This window comes from Chelonoidis abingdonii, chromosome 1 (genome assembly GCF_003597395.2).
Source record: "Chelonoidis abingdonii isolate Lonesome George chromosome 1, CheloAbing_2.0, whole genome shotgun sequence".
Taxonomy (NCBI): Eukaryota; Metazoa; Chordata; order Testudines; family Testudinidae; genus Chelonoidis; species Chelonoidis abingdonii.
In genome coordinates, this window is record NC_133769.1 from 324,391,017 (window position 1) to 324,418,376 (window position 27,360).

Genomic DNA, 27,360 nt, shown 5'->3' on the forward strand with positions numbered 1-27,360 from the left:
CATCCTACAAGGGATTGTCCTGTCCAGAGAGGAGGGAAGAAAGGGAACCCCTATGCAAACCTGTCATGGGTTCATCCACCAGTGGAGGGAAAGAGTACTGGGGGCCAGGGAGACTGTCAGCATAAGATCCATGGTATGACATGTGGGAGAGTAAACTCTTTGGAGACATCCGGATGCACCAAAGGTGGAGGCAAGTGAAGGTGGTAACATGAGGAAAGGAGGCCATGTAGCCGAGAAGAAATAGGCAAGTCCTGGCCATGACAGAAGGACTATTGACTATGGGGGCTATGAGTTCTTGCAGAGTCTGGAACCTGTCCCTTGGTATGCTCATGCCGTGACAATCTAGGGATTGTATGGAGTACAAAGTTGATTTTTCAATGTTGATGTTGACTCCAAGGCAGGAAAGGAGTCCGAGCAACATGGAGGTCGAAAGTTGAGCTTTGCATCTGGATCTCACCACCGAGAAGCGAATCGTCGAGATAGGGAAATGCAAGTACCCCATAATGCCTGACCTAGACTACCACGATGGAGAAAATCTTGGTGAAGTCCATGGCAACAGTGGTAAGTCCAAATGGAAGGATCTTGTACAGAAAGTGGTGCAAGCCAACTGTGAACCTCAGGAACTGTCTGTGGATGGATGAATGTCTATGTGAAAATAAGGATCCTACATATCAAGAGCTGTAAACCACATGCTTTCTTCTAATATACATGTGGCCAGCATATGGCAAAGTGTTCTAGTTGACTCAAAGATGGCATCACTGATTGGCAAAGCAACTCTAACTGGCACTGATGAGTGAAGTAGGTCACACGGCTTATGCTGAGTGTTTTGGATGTCCTCCAGGGCAATGTACCACTCTCCTGTCACTCTACATAGGAGATCCTGGAATTGGAGACAGTCTCTTTCTATGATGGTATATCAGGTGTCGCCGGCCCTATGCCTTCTCTGTTCCTTCTTGCCAACAACTCCAACTTTTTCTCAGCCTGTTTCGAGATGGGTGAGATGGAGGAGGCGGTCTGCCACAGGACCTTGGCTATCTTGAAGACCCCCTCATACACAGGCAGGGCAACCCAAGCAGATGTAGCGGTCAAGAGAAGGTTGAAGAGGACGTCCTCCTGCTCCACCATCTCTTGCACTTCAAGCCACAAGTTCTAAGCCACACGCAGGGGAAGGGCTTGATGCTCCCTAAAGCCATCCGGTGGGCCAGCTCTAGAAGGTCCTGCGATTGCCCCACCTGGGGACAAAGAGGAAGACTCAACTGCTGATGGGGGTTCTCGAGTCTTGACCACCGTCAAAGAAAGAGGCTTTGGGGTGGGCACAGGTTCCACCGCCCAGACCTCAGAATGGGCTTATGGTATTAGGTCTGAGGCAGGTGGGGCCGTTGCCAAATGTTCCATCGTGGCAACTGAGGAGTGCTGTGAAGTAGGCATTGTCACAACCTGCACACCCCTTCCCGCTCCATTAAGGCCACCGTGCTAGCCGCTGGCTGTGCAGTGATTGAGGTATCGCTGAAGAGGGAACGGGCTCCAGTGCCTAGTGATGCCGATGAGACCGTGGTGACGGGCTGAACTGGCCCTCCATACCGAAGGAACCCCCTTTCGGTGACCAGGAAGAAGCAGTCGATGCCTGGTCATGACTACTGGTGACCATTGACCAGGCATAACTGAACGGTAACTGTCGCATGGACAGGAGGACCGGTACTGGGAACATTCTTACCATGCTGGTGATCAGGACTGATCCCTAGATGATGATTGCTGAGAAAGTGAATGGTGCCAGGAATAGTAAGGGGAGTGTCGCTCCTGTGCCAGAGAGTAGCACCGCAGAAATCTGGGAGCTTGCCTGGGCAACCAACGATGCGATTGGGATCTGCCCCAGGATTCCCAACGCAGCAGCGAAAATCAATGCCTTTTCTCCAGCAACCAGCGTTGCTCCCCTGTCTCCTGAGGGGGTCTTCAAAGGCGGGCTTGCCCTCTTGGGGAGCCTTAGCTGGGTGCTGCGGCACTGGGGTCATCATCATCAGAGCAGGTGGAGACCTGTGTTGTCTCTGCACCATGGGAGCCTGGAATGATGAAGGTGCAAGCAGGACTGCAGATCCCCTACTGCTCCCAAGAGTCGGTGGCAGACCTTTAAGGGGGCTGGGTGTCCCAGCCAGAGATGCACGATCGTGTGGCTCCGGAACAGTCTGGTGGGCAGGCCTGTGTCCCTTCATAGATGACCCCTGGGCATTCTTACTTGGCGCCGGGGTGCGCTTCTTTCCCTTCTTCTTTGGCACTAGCGATGGCGAACAGAGCCAGGAAAAGTCGGGTGTCGGCGATGCGCTGCACATGGAGGCCGAAGCACTTGGTGCTAGCTACCTGGACGGCTTGGAAGCTGGACAGAGGGCAGATTCCTTCAAGGGAGTCCTGAGGCCAATGTCTCGCTCTTTCTGGGAGCAGGGCTGAAAGTTTTTGTAGATCCAGCACTGCTCCTTAACGTGTGACACCCCCAGACACTTAAGGCAGCTACTGTGGGGGTCACTCGGAGGCATACACCTGCTGTAGTCAGAGCAGGGCTTGAATCCGGGAGACCGGGGCATGCCTGGCCTGGGGGGAAGTCCCGCTGAGACCCTAACCCTAACTACTAACTAACTAACACATAATTACTTAAGATCTACTTAACACCTACTTAAGACTAGTAAAGCAAACTATATACAACGGCCTTAAATCACAAAGTTCAGAATAGTAAACAACCACTAGCTCTTCCTAAGCAAGAAAGGCGATCTGACTGAGCACCACGGGTAATCAGAAGGAACTGTGAGGGCATAGGGCTGGTGGCACCTGACATACCATGGCATGAGCACGGGACTTCAGAGGGCGCCACAGATGGCCCTACGGGTACCGCTAAAGCTAAAATCTCCAACTGCCATGCACGTGGCCGCATGCACACCTAGAATGCTATCGACACGAGCAAGTACTCAAAGAAGAACTAATGTACATTACTGCTTCCAAATTCTCCAATTCCAGACGCATGGTGCGCATGCATAAACACTCAGTGGAATAAAATAGGGACCATCACTTGAAGAAACATTGTTTTTCACATATTACTTGTACATCTACCTTTCATCAGTTAATGCATTTAAGGTTATTTAAACCGCACTACTATTCTTATTAAAAGCCCGAGTGCTCCAAACTTTTCTTTGAAGTAACATTTTCCTTAAAAAAAAAAAAAAAAAAAAAAAAAAAAAAAAAAAGATGTTTAATATGGCACTTCCATATGAATAAAACGTAACACTTCTAGAATTCCATTTAATAAAGAACTTTACTCAAACAGAACAGTATAATCTAACTCACGATCTGATATGAGGAAAGTCCTCTTCAATTTTACTGCCTGTGTTTTTGAAAATTTGTAATGCAGCTTCTGCCACCTTTTCATCATCCATTTTCAGGCAAGCCAGAAGGGATTCAAAAGTTTCAGCTGAATGGAATGAGATAGGGTGTGTAAATGACAGGACCTGCAAAAAGAAAGTGACAAGTCACATGCTATCTAAAAAAACCACCCACACAATTGTTTAAATGATCAAATGTTATTATCTGCCATATTTTGAACCCTTAGAATATACTGCAGTTTTTGGAAAAGCAATCCTACCTCTCCTCTCTGTTGAAGACATTCTTTCCCTCCATTTCTGCTCACCCGTCTTCCTCTGCCCATCGTCTTAATAATGGTTATTTGCTTTCCCCATCCTCAGCCTCCCTTCACAATCCTTTGATTTTTTTTTTTTTCCTGTGTCCAACAGTGAGGTCACCGAAAACATTTCTCTCTAAAACCCTTTACACTGCTAATGCCATTCTATTCCATTCTGCCTTGCTACCTCCTTTTCTCTTTCCTGGCTCTTTCCCTTTTATCTCAAAGGACAGACTATCTCCGACAGTAAAGAAACACTCTACTCGATCCTACTTCATTCTCTATTGCTGCCTCTTCCCTTCATCGATTTCAGTAGGCTGTTGATTTTTCAGAGCTTCAACTTCCTTCCCTTCACATCTGATTATGTCCTCTCCACTTTGCTAAAACGGTCTTCATGAAAAATCACTAATGACATCTTTTTCAAAACTGTGCCTTTTCTCTATACTTCATAATTTTTTTTGTTGCCTTTCACATTGCTGACTATCCCTCTCTTCCTTGGGCTTCTGTGGACTCTATGCTTTCCTAGCTCTCCTTCAGCCTTGCTCACCACTTCATCAGCATTAATTTCTGTGGATTCTCTTCCTCCTCCCTCTCTTCTTTGTTGATATTCACACAGTTCAATTCTGTCTTAGATCCATCTTTCTCCATTTTCTTCCTAAGCGACTTCATGGCTCCTATGGTTTCTTACCACCTCTGACGACAAGTCAAACCTACCCTTTCACTCCTGACTTCTTCCAACTTTGTCCAGACATGCACAGATCTTCAACTAGGGATGTTAAACACGTACACTCACCCTTCCGCATCCTCAAATTCCCATATTGTTAAACCAGCTGGTCTCAAATCTCTGCATAATCTGGGCTGTATGTTCTGCAGATTTTGTATCTTTAACTGTTAGAATCCAACTGTCAATTTTTGGTGACCCAGAAGACCTTCATAAACTTGAGACTGTACTCTACAGCATTAACGTATTTGATGCCATAAACATAAAAACATAAGAATAGCCATACTGAGTTAGACCAAAGATCCATCCAGCCCAGTATCCTGTCTGCTGACAGTGGCCAATGCCAGGCGCCCCAGAGGAAGTGAACATAATAGATCGAGTGATCTCTCTCCTGCCATCCATCTCCACTCTCTGACAAACAGAGGCTAGCGACACCGTTCCTTACCCATTATGGCTAATTGCCATTAATGGACTTAACCTCCATGAATTTATCTAGTTCTCTTTTAAACCCTGTTATAGTCCTAGCCTTCACAACCTCCTAGGGCAAGGAGTTCCACGGGTTGACTGTGCACTGTGTGAAGAAGAATTCCAGGAAACTCTACAAAGACACACTGAAATCATGACTTAATAAAACTGATGTGGACATCACAAGCTGGGAAGAGCAAGTGACCATCTGACTCCAATGGCACCACATCCTTTATCAGGCAGTGCTCTGCTTTGAGAAGCGCCTTGCCCTCAAAGCTGAAAGGGGAGAGAGAAGGAAGGAAAAAGAAATAACTTCTTCCTAGCAGGCTGCTGGCCTGCCATAAAATGTTTGTAGCTACTGTGGGTGGATTTATGGTTCCAGGATCAGACTCCTGAGTCATCTCAGGACCCATATGTAAATCCATGGTAGAAATCATCCTCAAATTGAGGGATCGCCAAACAATCAGTCAATCCAAACAGTATCCTGATCGCAAAGTTATGCAGCAACACAAGACAATACATATGATAAAGGTGAAAATGGTTCCACTCATGTGTGTGTGCACGTACAATGAATAGGACAAAGTTTTTCTTTCGGTCTTATTCCTAAGTAAAACAGGTGAGGGATGGAAGTGCAGGCAAATGCGCACTCCAATAGCTATAGCTCAGACCCAATCCTCCAAAAGAGAATACTTTCAATTTTAAAATAAAATTTAAGAGACTATATAGCATGGTATATAACTATCCTGACTGCCTTGTTATTTACATCGTGCATGAAAAAGGGACACACAGTAATGTTTGAGAACAGTTGTGAAAATATACTGAGCTTGTAATTATAGTTTCCATTGCTCTATCACACTGATTAAACGTGAAGAGTATGGAAAACATCTTCTTCTGGATAACTGCTGAAAAGCCAATACTAGTTTAAGGTACTGAAAATTAATAATATATTTTAACAAAGTTACTTTAGAGAATTTTAACAAAGCTATCTTAATGCTGACTGAACAACAAAAGAATATTTACCTTAAGCAATTCAAGACCTGCTCTGATTGCTTGATCAGTAGGTACACCCTCATCTTCATCATCTGCTGTTCCATCTATAGACTTGTTTACTTGCTTGATAAGGGCACTGAGAAATGGAAAAACAATGCTGACTCAAATTTACAAATTACTGCAGATTTCAGCTAACATGTCCATTTTTAAAACATTAAGTTCAAATCTATTAGGAAGGCACTGTTAATCAGTCTCACACAAATATCTGATTGCTCTTCCCTGATATATAATTCGAGATGATGGCTCTTATATAATATTTACACTCACAAAAATGCCTTGTTTACAGTAATGAATAAATAAGCTATAAATAAACTACTCTGTTTAAGTGGGACCAATGCGAAATAAATGAATAGTTTAAGTGCTACTAGGAAATTAAGATAGAGTTAAAGTATTTTTCCACTTGAAATTACTGGCTATCATGGTTTCTTAGAACTGATAAACTCAGAGGTTGCTCATTATTTAGTCTAAAGCAAGAATTTTAGGAGTTGACTGGTGAAATAGAAAGAAAAAAGTATAGATTTTAAGTGTACATTAAAGATGACAGATATTGTAAAGCTGGAGGTAAAGCTTGATTGCTCTTCATTGTATTACACTCGAAGGGAAGCTGTGATTGTCTGACTAGACATGTTTGGCAATATTCCTGAAAAATATCGCTCATAATTCCTGGGTTTGCTCTGGCAGAAGGGGAGTTTAGGGTAACATTTTTGCAAAAATTCAAAGTTTTCCCAGGATAGAAATTCTGTTTCCTGACTGCGCCTAGTCAAAAAACATCCACATATATTACTTCTGGTCACTCTTAAAAACATATCTGAATTGAAGATGGAGCTGGCAGCAACAGCTATAGTTAAGCAGTAAGAGCTTCACATTGCTAAGGTATAGCCATGGTGATTTGCAAAATGGACTGCCATCTTGAACGATCCCTTGCAAATACTTTTTCCTTCAACAAGAGTTAGTAAGGAAGAGATTAGGCTTAAATCCCTCATAATTGCATCTTCCATCATCATCTGTGGTTGGCTTTGTACTCTACTTCCTTCAAACTTAGCTCTAGAAACCTTCTGTAAAACTGTACCTTCTTCTATGTGTTGGACGTGACCCCACCACTGCAGTTGTCTTCTTCTCAACTGGTTCAAGACTGCAACTTGTCGGGATCACCTAAGTATCTCCTCGTTTATGATTAAATCGAACCAACAGATGTTAATCACAGAATCACAGGACTGGAAGGGACCTTGAGAGGTCATCTAGTCCACTCCTCTGCATTCATGGCAGGACTAAGTACACCTTTACCCCAATATAACACAGTCCTTGGGAGACAAAAAATCTTACCATGTTATAAGTGAGAACATACTCTGATCCACTGGAGTGTGCAGCACCCCCCCTCCCCCCAGAGCACTGCTTTAGCGCGTTCTATCCAAATTCGTGTTATAACAGGTGGCATTATATCGAGGTAGCTGTGTATTATCTAGACCATCCCTGACAGGTGTTTGTCTAACCTGCTCATAAAAATCTCCAATGACAGAGATTCCACAACCCCCCTAGGCAATTTATTCTAGTGCTTAACCACCCGACAGGAAGTTTTTCCTGATGCCCAATCTAAACCTTCCTTGCTGTAATTTAAGACCATTGCTTCTTAACCTAACCGCAAAGGTTAAGAATAATTCTTCTCCCTCCTCCTTGTAACAACCTTTTATGTACTTGAAAATTATTATGTCCCCTCTCAGTCTTCTCTTTTTCAGATTATACAAATCAATTTTTTTCAATCTCCCACCATAGGTCATGGTGCTCTTCTCAGGGCTTTCTCCAATATGTCCACATCTTTCCTGAAATGCGGTGCCCAGAACTGGACACACTACTCCAGCTGAGGCCTAATCAGCGTGGAGTAGAGCTGAAGAATTACTTCTCATGTCTTCCTTACAACAATCCTGCTAATACATCCCAGAATGATGTTTGCTTTTTTTGCAACAGCTTTACAACTGTTGACTCATATTTAGCTGGTGATCCACTGTGACCCCCAGATCCCTTTCCGCTGTGCTCCTTTCTAGGCAGTCATTTCACATTCTGTATGTGTGCAACTGATTGTTCCTTCTTAAGTGGAATACTCTGCACTGGTGCCCATTGAATTTCATCCTATTTAATTCAGACCATTTCTCTGGTTTGTTCAGATCATTTTGAATTTTAATCCTATCCTACAGAGCACTTGCAACCCCTCTCAGCTTGGTATCCTCCGTAAACTTTATAAGTGTACTCTCTGTGCCATTATCTAAATCACTGATGAAGATACTGAACAAAACCGGACACAGAACTGCGGGGCCCCACTCATTATGTCACTGAAGAATGTCAGTGAAGCCAAACGGCAAAAATTAAGATGTCTGTACACTAATGCAAGGAGCCAAGGGAACAAAATGGAGGAACTAGAGCTACTGGTGCAGAAAGTGAAACCGATATTAGAGGGATAACAGAAACATGGTGGAATAGTAGTCATGACTGGAGTACAGGTATTGAAGGGTATGTGCTGTTTAGAAAAGACAGAAATAAAGGCAAAGGTGGTGGAGTAGCATTGTATATCAATGATGAGGTTAACTGTAAAGAAATAAGAAGTGATGGAATGGATAAGACAGTCAGTCTGGGCAAAAATCACACTGAGAAAGAAAGCTACTAGAGCCTCCCGAGATACTGCTTGGGGTGTGCTGACCAGCTGCGCGGGAGTTCTGCTCGTTGTGGATTCCGTTAGGTGAGGACGCGATCCTCTTATAATGTCTTTAATTGGACGTAAACACTAATCGGGATATTGTGGTGATCATGGGAGACTAACTTCCCAGTAGAATATGAGTGCAAGGACAGCTACTTAGGTAAGCCAAGAAATAGGGTCACTTCAGACTTTTCGTGGGAGGGATGTGCTGATGGAGTTTTACCTTCACCGAGACGTAGTGTGCAAGAAGAACCACACAAGATGGGGATGCCGGGTATTAAGATCTTAGTCTTTGGGTGTGGTGAGGGTTATGAGGGATGCTGCATAGAAGCAAATGGTTGTGGGGGACACCTTGGTTGTCGTGGAGTGAGTCGCGCTATTTCAGTTCAAACTAGTATGGGGATTCACGGATAAACAAAAATAGATCTGCGGACATAGTTGATTTTTGACTATCATAAAAGGGCTAATCTTATTAAATATCCAAGGAAATTAGTTAGGGAAGTGGACTTTGGACTGAAAGGAGATCTTGTGGGATGTCTAAAGTCCGGAAGGAGGACCTGGGAATTATCCTATAAGTCTAAAGCTGACAGAAAAAACATAAAGCTCAGAAGCCTGCATGCAACTAAGAAAGGGGGAAAAAAATCCGTATCGGCAGGACAGCTTGCGATAGATTACACTAAGACTGGTAATAGAGCAGCATTCTCCAGAGGGCGGATAAGAAAAGCAGTAAGGAGCTAACTAAGGGAGTAGGAGAAGATGGGTGGGATTAGCAAGGAAAGAGCCTTTAATTGAGGCTTCAAGACAAGCCTGTGGTTCTATTGTTTTTTACAAGTGAGTATGGTAATAGCATCGGTTAGTTGTTGGACATCTGCTCCGAGTAAAGAGGGGACATATAAAACGATGCGTCATATATTGGAAGAAAGACCATTCGTGGTACGTAGAGGATCAGGTCCAGTGATAATGAGGAAGAGGAAACAAAAGAAAGATAAGTGGGCCGCATAAAACAACGGGGATGGAATGAGAGGTATAGACGGGTGTAAGGCAGAAACCCATAAGCCCTAAGAGGCACTTCGGCCCGGATTTGAATCTAATAAATACTTATGCCTCAGATCTTTCATAAGGGCTAATGAGAGCTTAGGGTAATATGGGAAAAGATGACAAATGTGGGACACTGAGGATCTGGAGTGATAAGTATGTAACCAACATCTGAGGTAGAAGCCAAACTTGAAACGCAGCTTCTAATTGGGACAAATCGGAGGGCTCGAGAGATGAAATCTTCAGCCCAGAGAGAAAGTTTAAAGGGACTGGCACAGGTGAAATTGCAAGATCCCATTTAAAAAGATTGCTTGTGCTTACATTGAATCGGTTAAATCGAGGGGTTGTACCGTAACGATGGAAAATTCTACATAGTTTCCTATCTTTAAGAAAGGGGAAAAAAAGTTTGATTCGAGCATAGACTAAGGCGCTGTATTAGGTGAATCTAGTATATTGTAAAGGTCTTGGAAGATTCTGAGGAGAAAGATAGTTAGGACATTGAGGTTAATTGGTAATTGGGACAATTTAAACATGGTTTTACAAAAAGGTAGATTCGTGCGCAACCAACCTGATCTATCCTTTCTTGTGAGAAGGTGGACAGATATTTAGGACAAGGAAGAGTTCAGTAGAATCTAATTTAACTCGATTTTCTAGGCAAGCATTTTACACGGTTCCCACATGGGATAGTTATTAAAATGTGGAAAGAGTGGGGATCAAATGAAATGGTGTGAAAGGTTTGGAACGGATATGGTGTGAAGGGGACGGATAGCCAGGAGACGGGAGGGGGATAACTCGGAAGAGGGGAGGTGACTGGATAGAGGCTGGGTATAGGGAGGTTCTAAGCGGAGGTTTCTCTAAGGACTCAGTTTTTTGGGATCAATCTTAATTTACACCTTTTCTTACTGACCTTGCAACAAAAGAGCTGGAATGTGTGTAATAAGTCTTGCGGAGACGACAGCTTGGGGGTATTGCTAGACGCCACGGAGCGAGAGTTATGCGGTTGATTTCATTACAGGGAGTACTGGTGACCTCTGTATATACTGTGTGAGTCATTTGTAATTAGGACTGAATTTTAATCGTGAAATAATGTTCGCAAGGGTTATACTAGTTTTAGGTTAATATCATTCTTAGTTAGTAAATTCGGGCTGACCTCAGTGTTGGCATAACTCAACATGAGCAACGTGGAGTAGTAGGAGGAGAAGGTGAACTTGATGGGAGTATGGAGGTTGATCACAGGATGGACTATATGAAGCTGCCATATGTGATTTACATGGATCGAATTATAAAACACAAGCCGAGGTCTGTGTTCGTGTAGTTAGGGAATGCTCAAATGCGGAGATAGGATAGATTTCACAGCGTGGTCCTGAGAGATCTTAGGTGTGGGGTTATGCTAACGGGCTGTTAGAGTTAACGGCAATTGATGACGGACGTCGTAATTGGACGCATTAGGCATGTACTGTGTGGCGCGGTTCTGCGGCGGCCCACATGGAATATTAGGACAGTGTGAAAGATATTTCTCAGATTAGTTGTGCCTAATACATGTGGTAACGCGTTCGCAGATGCCGAGAATGAGCACCAGATGGCCCGCCTCAACCCAGCAGCTAGTCCAAGCCCGATGGCGTCTTACAGGAACTCGATCCTCGAAGGAATTAGAGGAACCCTGTTCCTAGGAGGAGACTCAAGAGGTTGGCCTTGTTAGCCTAACCAAAAGAGGTTGGATGGGGATATGCTTTGCTCTCTTTATAAAGTATGATCAGAGGGAAATGGTAGATTATTGTTATGGGAGTGGGAGAGTAATTATTAAGTCTGTCTACCCAAGTGGTAACGACGGACACATGGCAGCAACTGTCTGGTGAATGATCACTGGCACACTAGAAGTTTAGACTTTGAAATGTGAAACGGAACCCGGGTTTTCTAACCATTAAGGATGAATTCTGAACCAGGCCTGCGAGATGAAGTAGTGGGGCAAAGAAAGCAATATTCTGGCTATAAGATAAGCTTTTGACTAGTTTATTGGAAGGATGGTATGATGGATAGCTTTTTGGGCGGAGATCTGTTTCAGCAGGTAAGTATGCCCAGTGGTCTGTGATGGGATGTTATATGGGATGGGATCTGAGTTACTGCAGAGAATTCTTTCCTGAGTGCTGGCTGGTGAGTCTTGCCCACATGCTCAGGGTTTAGCTGATTGCCGTATTTGGGGTCGGGAAGGAATTTTCCTCCGGGGCAGATTGGTAGAGGCCCTGGAGATATTTCTCCTTCCTCTGCAGCGCGGGACATGGGTCACTTGCTGGTGGATTCTCTGCAGCTTGAGGTCTTCAAACCACAATTTGAAGACTTCAATAACTCAGACATAGGTTAGGAGTTCGTTATAGAAGTAGATGGGTAGGATTCTGTGGCCTGCTTTGTGCAGGAGGTCAGACTAGATGATCATATTGGTCCTTTCTGATCCTAAAGTCTATGAGTCTATGTCCTTCCAACATGACTGTGAACCACTGATGACTAGTCTCTGGTAACGGTTTTCCAACCAGTTATACACCCACCTTACAGTAGCTCCATCTAGGTTGCATTTCCCTAGTTTGTTTATGAGAAGGTCATGCGAGACAGTATCAAAAGTTTGACTAAAGTCAAGATATACCATGTCTACTGCTTCCCTCCATCCACGAGGCTTGTTACACAGTCAAAGAAAGCTGTTCGGTTGGTTTGACATAGTTTGTTCTTGAAAAATCCACGCTGAGTATTACTTATCACCTTATCTTCTAGACGTTTGAAAACTGATTGCTTAATTATTTGCTCCATTATCTTTCCGGCTACAGAAGTTAAGCTGACTGGTTTGTAATTCCCTGGGTTGTCCTTATTTCCCTTTGCATAGATTGGCATTAAATTTGCCCTTTTCCAGACATCTGGACTCTCATGTGTCTTCCATGACTTTTCAAATATAATCGCTAATAGCTCAGATCTCTCTTCAGTCAGCTCCTTGAATATTCTAGAATGCATTTAATCAGGCCCCAGTTACTTGAAGACATCTAACTTGTCTAAGTAATTTTTAACTTGTTCTTCCCCTATTTTTGCTTCTGATACTACCTCATTTTCACTGGCGTTCACAATGTGAGATGTCCAATCACCACCAACCTTCTTGATCAAAATCGAAACACGGAAGTCATTAAGCACCTCTACCATTACCACATTTTGAGTAATGGGCCTAACCTGTCCTTGGGCTTCCTCTTGTTTCTAACACATTTGTAGATTCTTGTTACCCTTTATGTCTCTAGTTAGTTTGATCTCGTTTTGTGCCCTGACCTTTCTAATTTTGTCCCTACATACTTGTGTTATTTGTTTATATTCATCCTTTGTCATTTGACCTGTGCCCTGCTGTGTTATTTTCCCAACAGATGTCTGAGTAGTTTAAGTCCCCTATCATGACCAAGTCCTGTGCTTTGGATGATTTTGTTAGTTGTTTAAAAAAGCCTCCTCCACCTCTTTGTCCTGGTTAGGTAGCCTGTAGTAGATTCCCACCATGAGATCACTCTTGCTTTTTACCCTTTTTATCCTTACCCAGAGACTTGCAACATGTCTGTCTCCTATTTCCATCTCAACCTCAGTCCAAGTGTATACATTTTTAATATATAAGGCAACACCTCCCTTTTTTCCCTGCTTGTCCTTCCTGAGCAAGCTGTACCCTTTATACCAACAGTCATGCATATTATCCCACCAAGTCAATACGTGATGCCAACTATATCATAGTTTATTTACTAGCATTTTGAGTTCTTCCTGCTTATTCCCCATACTTCTCACATTAGTATATAGACATCTAAGATACTGATTTGATCCCCCCCGCCCAAGTTCTCTCGTCTCTCCCTTACCCCTGCTATAACAGTCCATGCTTCCCCCAAATTCCGACCACTCTCTCAAGTCTCCATATTTTTTACACATCTATGGGCTTTGGTCACCTGACCCCTTCAAACCTAGTTTAAAACTCTCCTCAGGAGGTTAGCCAGCCTATATCCAAATATGCTCCTCCCCTTCCTCAATAGGTGGGCCCCATCTCTACTTAGCAGTCCTTCCTCGAGCAGCATTCCGTTGACAAGAAAGCCGAAACCCTCCTGGTGACACTATCCTCGCAGCCAGGCATTCACCTCTAGGATACATCTATCTCCACCAGGGCCGCAACCCTTGACCGGAAGGATCAAAGAGATCACCACCTGCGCTCCTAACTCCTTCACCCTTACTCCCAGAGCCCTGTAGTCACCTCTGATCTGCTGAGGATCATACCTTGTAGTATCATTAGTGCTCACACAGATGAGTACCATAGGGTAGTAGTCAGAGGGCCGGATGATCCTCTACAATCCCTCCGTAAACGGCTCAGATATGGGTCCGTGGCAGGTACTATATCTCCCACAATGCAATGTCAGGACTACAGATGGGTGCCTCCATCCCCCTCAGAAGAGCGTCACCAACCACCACTACCCGATGTTTCCTCCTGGGAGTGGTAACTGCAATTCTCCCAGCCTTGGGGGTACATGCTTCTCCTTCCACACCTTTGTGGGCGATTCCTCGTCACTCATTGCCAGGGCAGCATACTGGTTTTCCATCACCACGGTGGGTGGGTTGAGAGTAGGGGTGGAGCACTGCCTGCTGCCAGAAGTAACCAGCAGACAGTGTCCTGTGACAAGAGCCATATCCTGCTCCCCCGCTGGTGTGACAGCAGTTCTCTGTAGCTGCACAGCTTCCTCAGCCTTGGATGTCTCCACATGAATACTCTCCTCCTGTAGTTCTTCCACCTGCTTCCTGAGAGATTCCACCAGCAGACATCTTTCACAGTGGATGGTCCCCCAACCTGGCTTTCTGTCAGTAGGAAATGCAGTCCACAGTCTCTGCAAGTCCACACCGAGATCTAGGTAGAGGCATCCATGGTTAGGTTGTCCAGGTGGATACAGGCACAGGTGGAGAAGACAGGAGCAGGATTGGCACTGGCAATGCAGTCCTTCCTAACCATAGCGCTATTATGTCTTCCTCCCATAACTCCCTCTCAAACTTCCTAAACACTAACTTTTAACAAAAAAAACTGTTTAGTTTCCTCACCTCAGCTGTTTTTAACAGCCATGTTTCTGCTCCATATAACAGCTCTCAGCACTACCATGTTGAACACCTATATTTTAGTGGTCACCCAGATATCCCACAACCCAAATGGAAGCCTTTGAAGACACTGAAAGAGGAGGTTACTTCCTGTAACTGGAAGTTCTTTGAGCTGTGAGCTCTCTATTTGGATTCCAGATGTAAGTGTGCATGTGAGCCATGCACCAGAGCTGCAACTGTTTGTAGTAGTGCCCGCTGACCCGCACATTCATCCTGAGTTGGCTGCATGGTGCATTGATGCTGCTCCAAGTCCCTTTTGCCAGCAAGCAATAGAATCTGCAATAGAGGGGATGGAGGGTGGATACTGGAATCCAAATAGGGATCACACATCTTGAATAACCTCCAATTATAGCAAGTAACCTCCTCTTTGTCTTCGAATGATGGCCCCTATTTGGATTCCAGAAGTGGGTGAGTAGCGAGCAGTGCTCAGAATGGAGGTGGGTGAGAGGACTCACAAGAAGTCATAGGTTGTAAGGCAGTGCGGCTGACTGTCACATCTGCCACTACTGCTGGGATGATAGCATAGTGAACAGTAAAGGTGTGAACTGAGGACCACATGGCTGCAATACAAATGTCCTGACACAGCATCTCTGTAAGGAAGGCCAACATGGTGGCATTTACCCACTGCATGTGGGCCATGACTCCCATTGATCTCAAGACTCACAGATTCTGCACTTTTTCACAACTCTTCCAGCATTAGCTGCAGTTGGTCAGTAGGCTCTCCAAATAAGGAAATAAAATTTGCATACTCGATCCGCTAAAGATGAATTTTTAATTTCACACCTGCTACTTTGGCCTCAATCAGCTTTGCCATCACATGGTCTATCAGAACATTAAACAACAGTCAAAGAACACATCCCCAAGGTGTATGTACTCCTGGTTCTACTGAAAATCAGTCTAATACAAACACTTAGCTGTGTGAGGGTCAATGATATAGTTTCTCCACTACGGATAGTAAGTCCTCAGACACTCCATACTGGTGTAGCAGTATCCATGGTGCTGACTGATGTAGCAAAGGCAGCTGAAAAGTCTACAAATGTAATGCCAATTTCCTGTTGTCACTCTAGTTGTTTTTCAGTTACATTCTGCAGAACATATACAGCATGGATTGTTGATTGACCTGTACGGAAACCACACTGGTTGTCCCTCATTTTTGGGTTAAGACACTATTCCAGTCAGTTTAGTAGACACCTTCAGGGTATCGGAGGGGTATCAGAAGATGCATGTTGTTGGAAAGCGTAATGCTGGGTAAATGTGCGGGGTGTGGCCCACGTTGTGGCACTAGAGGTTTCCGTGATGGGAACATTGTTAAAAAAACACTATAGAGGCTGATAGGGCTCTGGTATAATGTGTGCAGATCCCCATAGGGGGTTGTTGGTCATGCCAGAAAAAGTTTTATGTAGTCTGATATCCGTTTGGATATGGTGTTGTCTTTTCATCATTTGGTGATTGACACGAACAGTTTTGGAGACTTGCAAAAAGATTTTGTTCTATCATTGTAGAAGGCTATAGCCCTGCGGACATCCAAGAAGTGTAATCTGGACTGTCACCTATTCACATGTGGTTTGGAGAAAAAGTGTTAAGTGGATTGTTTGGTTGAGGTAAAGCATGAGGCAACTTTAAGTAGAAACTTGGGATGTAGTCTGAGGGGTACTTTATCTTTGAAAAATATTTTGTAAGGTGGGCCAGCCCTAAGAGCTCCCAATTCTCCCACCCTCCTGGCGGATGTAATGGCCACTAGGAATGCAACCTTCATGGAAAGGTGTAGCAAGGAGCTTGTAGTCATGGGCTAAAATGGAGGGTGGTGAGGGTATGGAGGATTCAGCTGAGGTCCCATGGTGGGTTAGGATTTCGAACTTCCAGGGTAGGAATTAGAGAGGCCCTTAAGAAAGCATTTAGTAAGTGAGTGTGTAAAAGTAGAGAATCCATCTACTTTGTGATTGAAGGCTGTGACAGCTGATAGATGTACTCATATCGAATTCATGGAAAGGCCCATCTGCTTTAGTTCTAGCAAGTAGTCTAGAATGAGAGGTAAGGGGGCTGACATAAGTATGGCCTGTTTGCATTGGCACCATGAGTTGAATCGCCACCTCTTATGTATGTATGAGAGTCAGGTAGTTGTCCTCTGTTTGTTTAACAAGATGTTTTCTAAATCTGTGGAACATGTCATTTCAGATCTCAAAAGCCATGCAGTAACCATGCTTTGATATGGGAGTCTTTGGGGATCTAGATGGATGACACGTCTTGTGATAGCAGCCAAGGCAGAAGTGGGTGTGTACATGGCGGACAGACTTCCATGTGGAGAAGGTAAGGATACCGTGTTTGTTGCGACCACGTGGGAGGCTACTAAGATCACTCTGGACCTGTCTTGTCTGATCTTGTGAAGCACATGGACTAGGAGGGGGATGGGAGGCAAGGCATACAGGAGGTGAGTGTTCCACTTGATGAGGAAGGCATCACCCAGAGCATGTGGACAGTGCCCTGCCCTGGAGCAAAACTGGGGGCACTTTGTATTTTGTGCAGTTGCAAAAAGATCTATTGCTGGAAACCCCCAGTCCAAAAAAATGTTTAAGAGTACATGTATATTCAATTCCCACTTGTGGTTCTGATAGAAGTTCCTGCTCAGGGTATCCGCTGTGGTATTCTGGCAACCAGGCAGGTATGATGCTGTAATATGGACATTGTGCTTGATGCACCAGTGCCAAATGTCATATGGCTTCCACACAGAGGGAGTGTGATTGTGCTTCTCCTCGTCTGCTTACGTAAAACATACACACCAGATTCTCTGCAAGGATCTGCACCATCTTGTCTTTGATTATTGGTAAGTGGGAGCAAGTGTTCCAAACCGCTCGCAGTTCTAGCAAGTTTATATGAAGATGGGACTCCTTTGCAGACTATTGGCCCAGTATAGAGTGTGGTTTCAGGTGTGCTCCCCAACCTAGAAGGGATGTATCTGTGGTGATGGAGAGCGACTGTGGATTCTGTGGGAAGACCATCCCCTCTGACAACTAGGTCTGGATTGGTCCACCGCAAAAGGAAGTCTTACTGTATCTGGCATAGTGAGGTGCTTTATACTATGCCCATGTGGAACATAATTTGTCTGGAGCCAGGCTTGCAGACACTGCATATATAGTCTTGCGTGTCTGACGATGAAGGTCGTGACAGCCATGTGGCCTAGAATTTGTAGGCAAGTTCTTGCAGACACCTGTGAGCCGTTTTGTGCCATGGAGATCAAGCTGATTAAAATCAGAAATTGTTTTGTTGGGAACCAGTTGACTTGAGAGTGTTAAGGTCTATCCCAATAAATTCCAGGTGTAGAACTGGTGTCAGTAGATTTTTGTATGTTTACCTGAACGCCTAACCTTGTAATTAGAGTATCATGAGTTTGGTGGACTCTCACTGCCTGCAGTGTTGGTGCTTCAGCAGACAATCGTCCAAGTAGGGAAATAGCATGATTTCCTCCCTGTGTAGGTAGGCAACTACTACGTCTAGTACCTTTGAGTGTACCTGAGGGGCAGCGGAAAGGCTAAAGGGTAGAACTTTGTATAGGAAGTTCTCTTGTCCTATTGCAAATCATAGACATTTTTGATGTGAGGGATGGATATATGAAAACATGTCCTGAAGGTCGAGGGCTAAAAACTAGTCAGCCCTTTCTAACACTGGGATTATGGTGCCTAGTGTGACCGTTTTGAATCATTGTGTTTTCACAAATTTGTTGAGTCATCATAGATTGAGGATGGGTCTCCAGTCTCCTGTCTCTTCTGAGAGAGAAAATAGCGGGAATAGAACCCCTTCCCTCTATACTTGGATGGTATGAGTTCTATTGCTCCCAAAGATAGGAGGTGGGTTACCTCTTCTCGCAGGAAATGCTCGTGAGAGGGGTCCCTGAAGGACAGGGAAGGGGAGTGGGTAGGGGGTTTGGAGGTAAGGCGGATGGGTATTAGAAATTATCAAAACTGGTTACTCCATCCGTCTGTTGTAATACTCTATCAGATTGGGTAAAATGGAATCAGGTGATTTCCTAAGGTCTTGCAAGTGGTAGATGGTTCCAGCACTGAAAGAGATGGGGTTCTCTGGCTGTTGACCAGGACTTCAAATTTGTTGTCTGGAAGTTGATGGTGAAGATGTAGTATTCAAGAGAGCAGATTGTCTTCTCCTCAAGGTTTTCTGTTTCTGCCCCAATGGCCATAGTATCTATGGCGTCGTGCATACAGAGGGGGACAGGATGTTTGAGGGGCTTGATAACTTCCCTGTCTTCTTTTGATCTTACATGTGTAAATTTCCAGAGATTGCAATGTTGCTCTCAAGTCCTTCAGTTGTGTAAGGACTCGTCTGTTTTGTCCACAAAAAGTTTGGATCCCTCGAATGGTAGGTCTTCTACAGTTACTGTACTGGCTTTGGAAATCTCAATATATGGAGCCAGGAAGCCCTCCACATAACGGCGGTTGCTATGGATCTCACTCCTGAATCTGCTGAGTCAACAGCAGCTGTAATGTTATTCTGGTTATGAACTGACCTTCTGTGATGCTAGATTATACTGCTCTTTTTTGTCATCTAGAATGAATTCAGTAAATTCAGAAAGACCTGCATAGTTAAAGTGGGCATACTTTCCCAGTAAGGCTTCATAGTTGGCTTTTCTTAATCGTAAGGTTGCAGTCGAGTATGGTTTGCAGCCGAAAAGGTCAAGCCATTTCCAGTCTTTGTTGTAAGGGGTGTTGCTGGGGTATTGCTGTCTACTTCATTCATAGACTGTGTCAATCACAAATGAGTTCCGTGTCTGACACGAAAACAGAAATTCAGTGCCCTATACAGACATGTAGTACTTTTTATCAGACCTCTTACAGGTAGGTGGAACTGTTGCAGGGGTTTGCCAGAGCAACTTCACAGGGTCCATAATCACATCATTTATCGGAAAGGCAATTTTAGATGAGGTTGATGTGTGCAGTATATATACTAATTTATGTCAAGACACCTGGACTTCTTCCAGTGAAATGTCCAGAGAAGTGACAACTCTCTATATTGAGGTCATGGACTTGTTTGAAATCACCGCCTGTGTTGGAAAGTGGGGGCATAATAGTGTCGTCAGGTGAGGACGAAAAGAAGTGGATGGACTTCAGGTGGATCGTCCTGGTCAGAAAATTTGTGCTCCTCTTCAGCCCCCTGTTCTGAGGTGTCAGGCGGTCCCTGTGGTGTTAATAAAGATGACTGATACGTGCCAGCTCTGGGAAGACTGGTAGATAAACACAGCTGTTGTTGTGAATATACTGCCCATGGGTTCCAAAATGACCACTGTGGCAGGAAGGGCACAGTGGGCATCCAGGGGTGCCCGTACCAGGACTGGTTCAGAGGGTTTGCATGGAGGAGTATGCATGATGGGAAGAATGTTATAGAGATTGCCCAACATCCTCATCTCCATCTTCATCCTCACTCGAGAACTGTGGACCAGAAAGAAGTGCAGAGCTCGTTTGACTAGATACCGCAAGGACTGAGGTACTCTGGGTTCAGAGGATGGGAGATTCTGGTACAGAAGAGATGAAGAAGTCTTTTTGGACCAGGAAATGCTGTGAAGCACATGGCATCATCACAGTCAGTATGGTAGGAATCAATACCATACGCTGAAACCTGTCTGTCAGTACCTGTGTGTGACTGTGCACTATGTCCACAGTAGGTGGCATCATTAGCAAAAGGGGTGCCAAGGTGCTCAGTACCAAGAGTTAGTCATGTTCGGCGATACCACAGCATGGGGTTTCATTTTCCCCTTGGTGGCTGTGTCTGAGCTCGATTGTTTGATGGCTTTTGTTTTCTTGGTACTGACGGTGCCGGAAGGTCCCGTTGTTTTGGCAGCTGACGTGGCAGGTGTGATCGATACTATGAGTGTTTGCCCATTAGCGGAGTGCCTTTTCTTGGCCAACTCCAAGGTCGGGGATGGGGTACCCTATTTTTTTGGCACCTTCTTGGCAGGCTGATGGGAAGCCTGGGACATGGAAGAAGGGTCCTTGTCAGAGGCTACGTTTGGCAATTTCTGGCCAGGTGGGGTGTGTACTTCAGGCTCGGACACTGGGCAGAGAGACTTCTCCATGAAGAGAAGTTTAAGTTAGAGATCTTGTTTTTCTGGTGTTTTCAGATTGTAACGTGTGAGTGAGCACTTCTGTGGTATGCGTGTCTTGCCAAGACACCAGACATACTGAGAGTGCCCGTCAGAGAGAGAGAGACAACCTGCAGCTACTGCAGCATTTGAACCCTGGAGAGCCAGGCATGCCCCTGAGGGAGCGTACTCTCCCCGTAAGGGGTCAGGGTATAAATACTGTGCTGCGGTGGTGGGGAAAAAAAAAAAAGGAAGCCTACAGCCCTCCCTATGATGAGAAAATAAAAAAAAAAAATTGAACCACCAAAAGGATGGGGATAAAGTACTAACATGAACTATTCTAACTGAAAACTACGCCAGTTATTCTCACCAGGCTTTTATTGAAAGACCATAAAAATCTATCAGAAGTTTCAGGAAACGAAGCACAGCAAAACAATGTATTTTCCCCCCATCAAAAAATTCTTACAACTGTGTAGTAAGATGAAGCCCTGAAATATAACCTCTTGTGTCAGAGGCCTAGTCTGAGGCCTGCAGCCTGAACCAAAGTACTTCCAGGCATTGCTAAACAAAAGCTGGGCTGAGAGCCAGAGGCAGGCCTCACTCACAGAAGTGGCGAGAAGTGGAACTTGTGCCAAGATGACATCAGGACACTCCACAGACATAACAAGGAATGGGCAGGTCCATATTAAAGACAGGACAGCATAATGGATAGATCTGTTTGTCTGGAACAACATAATCAAAGGGGAGACAGCACCCTAATGAGCCAAAGGGCTGTACCTCAATATGTCAGTAGGGCTGAGTAATCTGTTCTGTAACTGTATAAAAATAGGTCTCAGAGCGCACATCTTTGTACAGCCTAGGGGGCAGTGAAAAGTCCCATGACTGACTGAGCTGTGTCCATTGCCAGGGGGCACATATTCGTAGTATGCCCTGTAGAGTCTATAGGAAACTATTACTGTGCTTCGTTTGACAATAAACCTGGCTCGGGTTCCTTTGTACCTTACTAGACTCTGTGGTCTTTGGGGGTTCTCTCGGGGTTTGCTGTGTCAGCTATCTGCGCAGAGCCAAGGCAGCACACAGAGGGAACACGCACGCAGCCGACTTATCGAACAAGAGCAGAGCATCACACCAATAGCTACTGACAACAAACCGTTTCTTTGAAAAACTCTAGCCTGCATGTTTTGGAACAGGCAATCTGAAGTTTGGCAAGAGAGTCACTCTGGAGTCAGTGAACTGCTTTTATGCGGACTCTGAAAATTTGAAGAAACCTGGCCAAGTCATAAGCCTCTGAGAACTGTCACTTCGACATGCTCAGATGATTGCAGCTAAATTCTCTAAACATTCTGCAGGCACCAGGCATGCTTCACACCAGGGTTGCAGAGATTGCTAGGCTGGCCTACACTAAAGCTGTAAGTTGACCTAAGAGACACTACTTCAGTTACAAAAGTTACGAAACTGAAGTCAACGTAACTTAAGTCGACTTACAACAGTGTCTACACTGCACTATGTTGACAGGAGACGCTCTCCCACCAACTTACCTTCTGCCTCCCGGGGACGTGGAGTACAGACGTTAATGGGAGAGTGCTCTGCCATCGACTTAGCTTGTCTTCACCAGACCCGCTAAATTGACACCACTGTATCGATCACAGCAGTGCTGACTTAGCCATAAGCATAGATAAACCCGGAGAAGGGCTTTTCCTGCAACTACTTACCAAGCACCAAAATTGATAGCAGAGCTCTCAGTACCCTGTGCTAGCCCCCAGACAGCATGAAGGAGGAAGAGAAAGCAGTCTGACTCAAATGAAGAGGGGTGAGGAGCAGAGAGAGGTTATGATGGATAATGCACACTCCCCTGCAGAACCTAGATTAGAATCCAACACTTCCAAATCCAGGCTGTCTTACAAATAGCTGTGCCTTCTGCTGACAAAGCCTATTACTGTGACCAGTTATTTCATTAGGACAAGTAGTAAAGGTCTGTGATGTGACTCTAAAGGCCTGCTAATGACCCACAGAGGTTAATATGGTTACCAGTTCTAGAATTTCTGTTTTTTTCAGTTTGCTTTCTAAAAAGTTAGGAGATTGCACACAAAAAACAACTACTTCAAAAGACTGTTAAGGTTGAAAAGTCAAACATTCAAAAGTTAAGAATTGGGAAAATAGAGATAGTCTGTATAATCTTAGTTCTGCATTTCTTTGTGCCTAGATATTATGATAGATTTCAATTACATGATCATATACCGATATTTCCATGGGACCGACCCGTCTTATTCAGTGCACAAGATACATGGTGATCAGGGAATGAATGAGGGCTGTGTAGTGACTGAGGCTGCAGGACTCCTACTTCCTTTGTTGCAGAAGTTGGAAAGTATGTACAGAATGAGGCAGGTGACTGTGGGAAAAGGAAAGCTGGTTTTGTGGCAAAGCTGTACACTTCTGCGCTCTTATCACATATGCACTTTTTTCCTTCCACCACTCAGAAGTATTTAATTGTATAGAGTTCAATTGATATGTCTACAGTGATATAAAAATTACTGTTTGTAATGAACTCCATGATTATTATTACAGTTAATTAAAAAGTGAATATTTTTTATTGCTTTTATGATTGCTCATACTTACAATATGACCAGTCTTTTTTGGAATGGAGATACAATTAACTGGTTCTAATAATTAAAGAGAAAACAAGAAATCCAAACCAACTTTTCAATGTAGGTTAATTCCTGTAGGTTTTCATGTAGATTAATTTTAAAATAATCTTTTCATGACCTGACCAGAGACTGAGATAAAACCATGTGGAGAACAAAGATTTTGGTGCAGATTTTTAAATGGAATAATCTCAGTGGTTCAGCTATTTTCTATGTTTAAGGAAATGGGAAAAGTAAGTAACAGAAAAAATATTGAAAAATTAAATTTAAAAAACTGTTTTAATATATGATGTTACTAATAACAGATACAATAATACAACATCTAAAAGTATTTTAATCTGATTGTGTCTTTTTGACAAGTCACTATTTACATCTCAAAGCTTCCATTTAGTTTATCTGCAACCCAATCAAAATACATACCTGATTGATTCTGTATCAATGTGTACAGGGGCTATCCTCTCCAGAAGAAACTTAATCATTTCCAGGAAAGGATTTGTAGGTTGTTTGGGATTGCCCAACTTCTTTGTAATTTCTCTCTGCAATATATATTTGAAATAGGTTAAAACCCAATTCAATTACCAAAATATTATCAAATATTCTGAAAGCTATTCTTACCACACATCCTTCAGCCTGTTTGCACGAACATGATGGGCTAACAAGCATTTCTAACTGGTTTCTTATTTTCTCATCATCTTCCAGAACTTGAGTGAACTTCTTCATGAAATCCTGAGCCTTACCAGGATCTGGCAAGTTTCCTTTAAATATCAAAAATCTTCACATTAGTATCATAGACTCTAAGGTCAGAAGGGACCATTATAATCATCTAGTCTGACCTCCTGCACAAAGCAGGCCACAGAATCCTACCCATCCACTTCTATAACAAACTCCTAACCTATGTTTGAGTTATTGAAGTCTTCAAATTGTGGTTTAAAGACCTCAAGCTGCCAGAGATCTACCAGCAAGTGACCCATGCCCACCGCTGCAGAGGAAGGAGAAAAACCTCCAGGCCTCTACCAATCTGCCCCGGAGGAAATTCCTTCCCGACCCCAAATACGGGCAATCAGCTAAACCCTGAGCATGTGGCAAGACTCACCAGCCAGCACTCAGGAAAGAATTCTCTGCAGTAACTCAGATCCCATCCCATATAATGTCCCATCACAGACCACTGGGCATACTTACCTGCTGATAATCAAAGATCAGTTGCCAAAATTAAGCTATCCATCATACCATCCCTTCCATAAACTATCAAGCTTAGTCTTATAGCCAGATATGTCTTTTGCCCCACTACTCCCTCGGAGGCTGTCCAGAACTTCACTCCTCTAATGGTTAGAAACCTTCGTCTAATTGCGAGTCTTCAACTCCTAGCATCCGTTTATACCCATTTGTTCTTGTGTCTACATTGGTACTAAGCTTAAATAATTCCTCTCCCTCCCTAATATTAATCCCTCTGATATATTTATAAAGAGCAAGCATATCCTCCATCAACCTTCTTTTGGTTAGGCTAAACAAGCCAAGCTCTTTGAGTCTCCTTTCACAGGACAGATTTTCCATTCCTCGGATCATCCTAGTAGCCCATCTCTGAACCTGTTCCTGTTTGAATTCATCCTTCTTAAACATGGGAGACCAGAACTGCACACAGTATTCCAGATGAGGCCTCATCAGTGCCTTATATAACAGTACTAACACGTCCTTATCTTTGTTGGAAATACCTCACTTGAGTCATCCTAAAACTGCATTAGCTTTTTTAATGGCCATATCACATTGGCAGCTCTTAGTCATCCTGTGATCAACCAATACTCCAAGGTCCTTTTCCTCCTCTGTTACTTCCAACTGATTTGTCCCCAATTTATAACTAAAATTCTTATTAGTAGTATCAACTTGGCAGATTTTAATTTTTAAACAAATGTTTACTTGCTTAATAAAAGCACTGAAGAGGAAAAACAGAATGAAGCCTCATATTTCATACTGCTGCAGATTTTAACTAAAATGTCCATTTCTAAATCTCTTCTCTCTGTGCTCTCAGCCTCCTCTCTTCGCTTCCCTCGTAGAACCCAGGCCAGACAGCTCCCTTTCCTTGCTGCTGCTTGAGACTCCCCTATTCTGCTGGTAATACAAAGAGCTAGGGCAGAAATGGTTATGGGCCAGCATTTGACCTATAAAAACGTTATTACTAGGGAGATGTAGATCAGAAACACAGCAAGGCTGATACTTACTAAAAATACAAAATATATTTACACAAACTGATCTTTATCCAATTTACATATCACTTGCATAAAAACATGGAGCCTCTCACTGCCATTTTAACAAAATTACTTTTCCACTAGTCCCACACTTTGTGACAGGATCTATAATGTAGAAAAAAGCTTGAGAAGCCCTTCCTTAAACAGTAAATAGAAGATTACTGAATTAAAAAATAAACAAAAAAGTGTCTTTTAGCAATGGTAGCATTTAATGCTAATCCGCGTACTTTTTCTGCTGGTACATTAAGAAATGGGGTGACGACGACAACACACCTGTTAAAGCTAATCTTTCTTAGACAATGTCATACCAAAATATTTATTTTGAAAATTATGTAGCCCAGAACTGAAGGAAACAAGACTTTGGAAGCTGACCATCACTCCTACTATGGAGGGAAAAAAAGATTCAGGAGAAAGCTAAAGGCAAACAACAGGAACTTCTATGATGTGCTAAACCCTTCCACAAATGTCATACTTTATGTGAAGTCTTTGTTATTTGAAACAGACTGGATAAAAATAATTCTTGATTTTTAAGATAAATTAAAAAAATAATTTCAAACTAAGATTTTTAATTTTTATGTTCTCCTGTTCTTTACTTTCTTATCATGTTTCTTTAGTTTCTTGTTGGAAAAATGTAAGATTTTACAAAAGGTTCTCTCTCGTACGAAGTCTCACATTTAAAATGATCGTCTACACCAAAAGACAAGTCCCTTGGATTCATTAATATCTGTCATTGTGGGAACACACACAATACAAATCTTAAGCAAACAGCCTGTGTTAAATCTGCAGCCAACATCACCTTCTAATATATTTTGTGTGCTACTGTAAATGCGAAGGACAAGTTGTTTACTTGTGTCATCCATATTCATCTGACTATTTTACTGTAATCTCTAGAAATGCTGTCAAAGTGTGAGAAAGAATATCAGTACCCTGAAACTAGTTCTGTGATTTGAGACTGTGGACTGTTTTATAAGTAATAGTGTTTTTACAGTTGCCTTGATGATCGCCTGCATTAAAAAACAAAGTTAAACGCAAAGTTTGCTGCAATAGTTTCCAGGCTACTGTACAAAATATTTGAAAACCAGGAAGCATCATATTTCAATTCTAATTTTTAACAGCATAAAATATTTAATCAGACTTACTTGTAATGACCATCACTTTTGAAAATATAGCTTTACTGCTGGCATCTGTCTAAAAATCACAAAATAAGAAAAATCTGTTTAAAGTGAAGACTTGACACTATATGCTAGCAAATGCATATAGTGTGAGCACAATTCTGTAAAGCTGTATAATCAGAACCAGACTTACTACTAACACCGGGTAAAACCCAAGTACATTAAATACAAAATAATGATCTCAGTATAAGATGTTTAATCACAAAGTCAAAGTTTAAAGTTTTCATTTAACCGTACTACACCCTCTTGGAGTATTATGGATGTATTTAGACAACCATTTAATAGTTCAACTATTTAAAAATATTTATGCACAATGAAGATGAGCTGCTTCTATGAGAAACACTGCATTTAATGACCTTTTGCATTTAAATCTAATCGTAACACTGCAGTCACAGTTTTTTGCATTTTATTATCTTAGGGATTTTGTCTGTTTTTAACTGCTTCTAAAAGTTAGTATATAAATAATCCCAACT

At 43.2% G+C, this 27,360-nt stretch overlaps 1 protein-coding gene across 4 annotated transcripts in view; it reads right to left on the bottom strand.

Moving 5' to 3' along the window:
* The window catches only part of PDS5B (PDS5 cohesin associated factor B), a 281,843-nt gene that overhangs the window by 97,775 nt on the left and 156,708 nt on the right, over nt 1-27,360 (bottom strand). For all 4 annotated transcript variants that reach the window (XM_032781999.2, XM_075061644.1, XM_075061643.1 and 1 more), the window contains 5 exons: nt 26,855-26,903; nt 24,091-24,230; nt 23,896-24,011; nt 5,865-5,970; nt 3,328-3,488 (listed from right to left, as the gene is read on the bottom strand). In XM_032781999.2, coding sequence (XP_032637890.1) covers nt 3,328-3,488; nt 5,865-5,970; nt 23,896-24,011; nt 24,091-24,230; nt 26,855-26,903 — 572 coding nt within the window. The remainder of the gene's footprint in view (nt 1-3,327; nt 3,489-5,864; nt 5,971-23,895; nt 24,012-24,090; nt 24,231-26,854; nt 26,904-27,360) is intronic.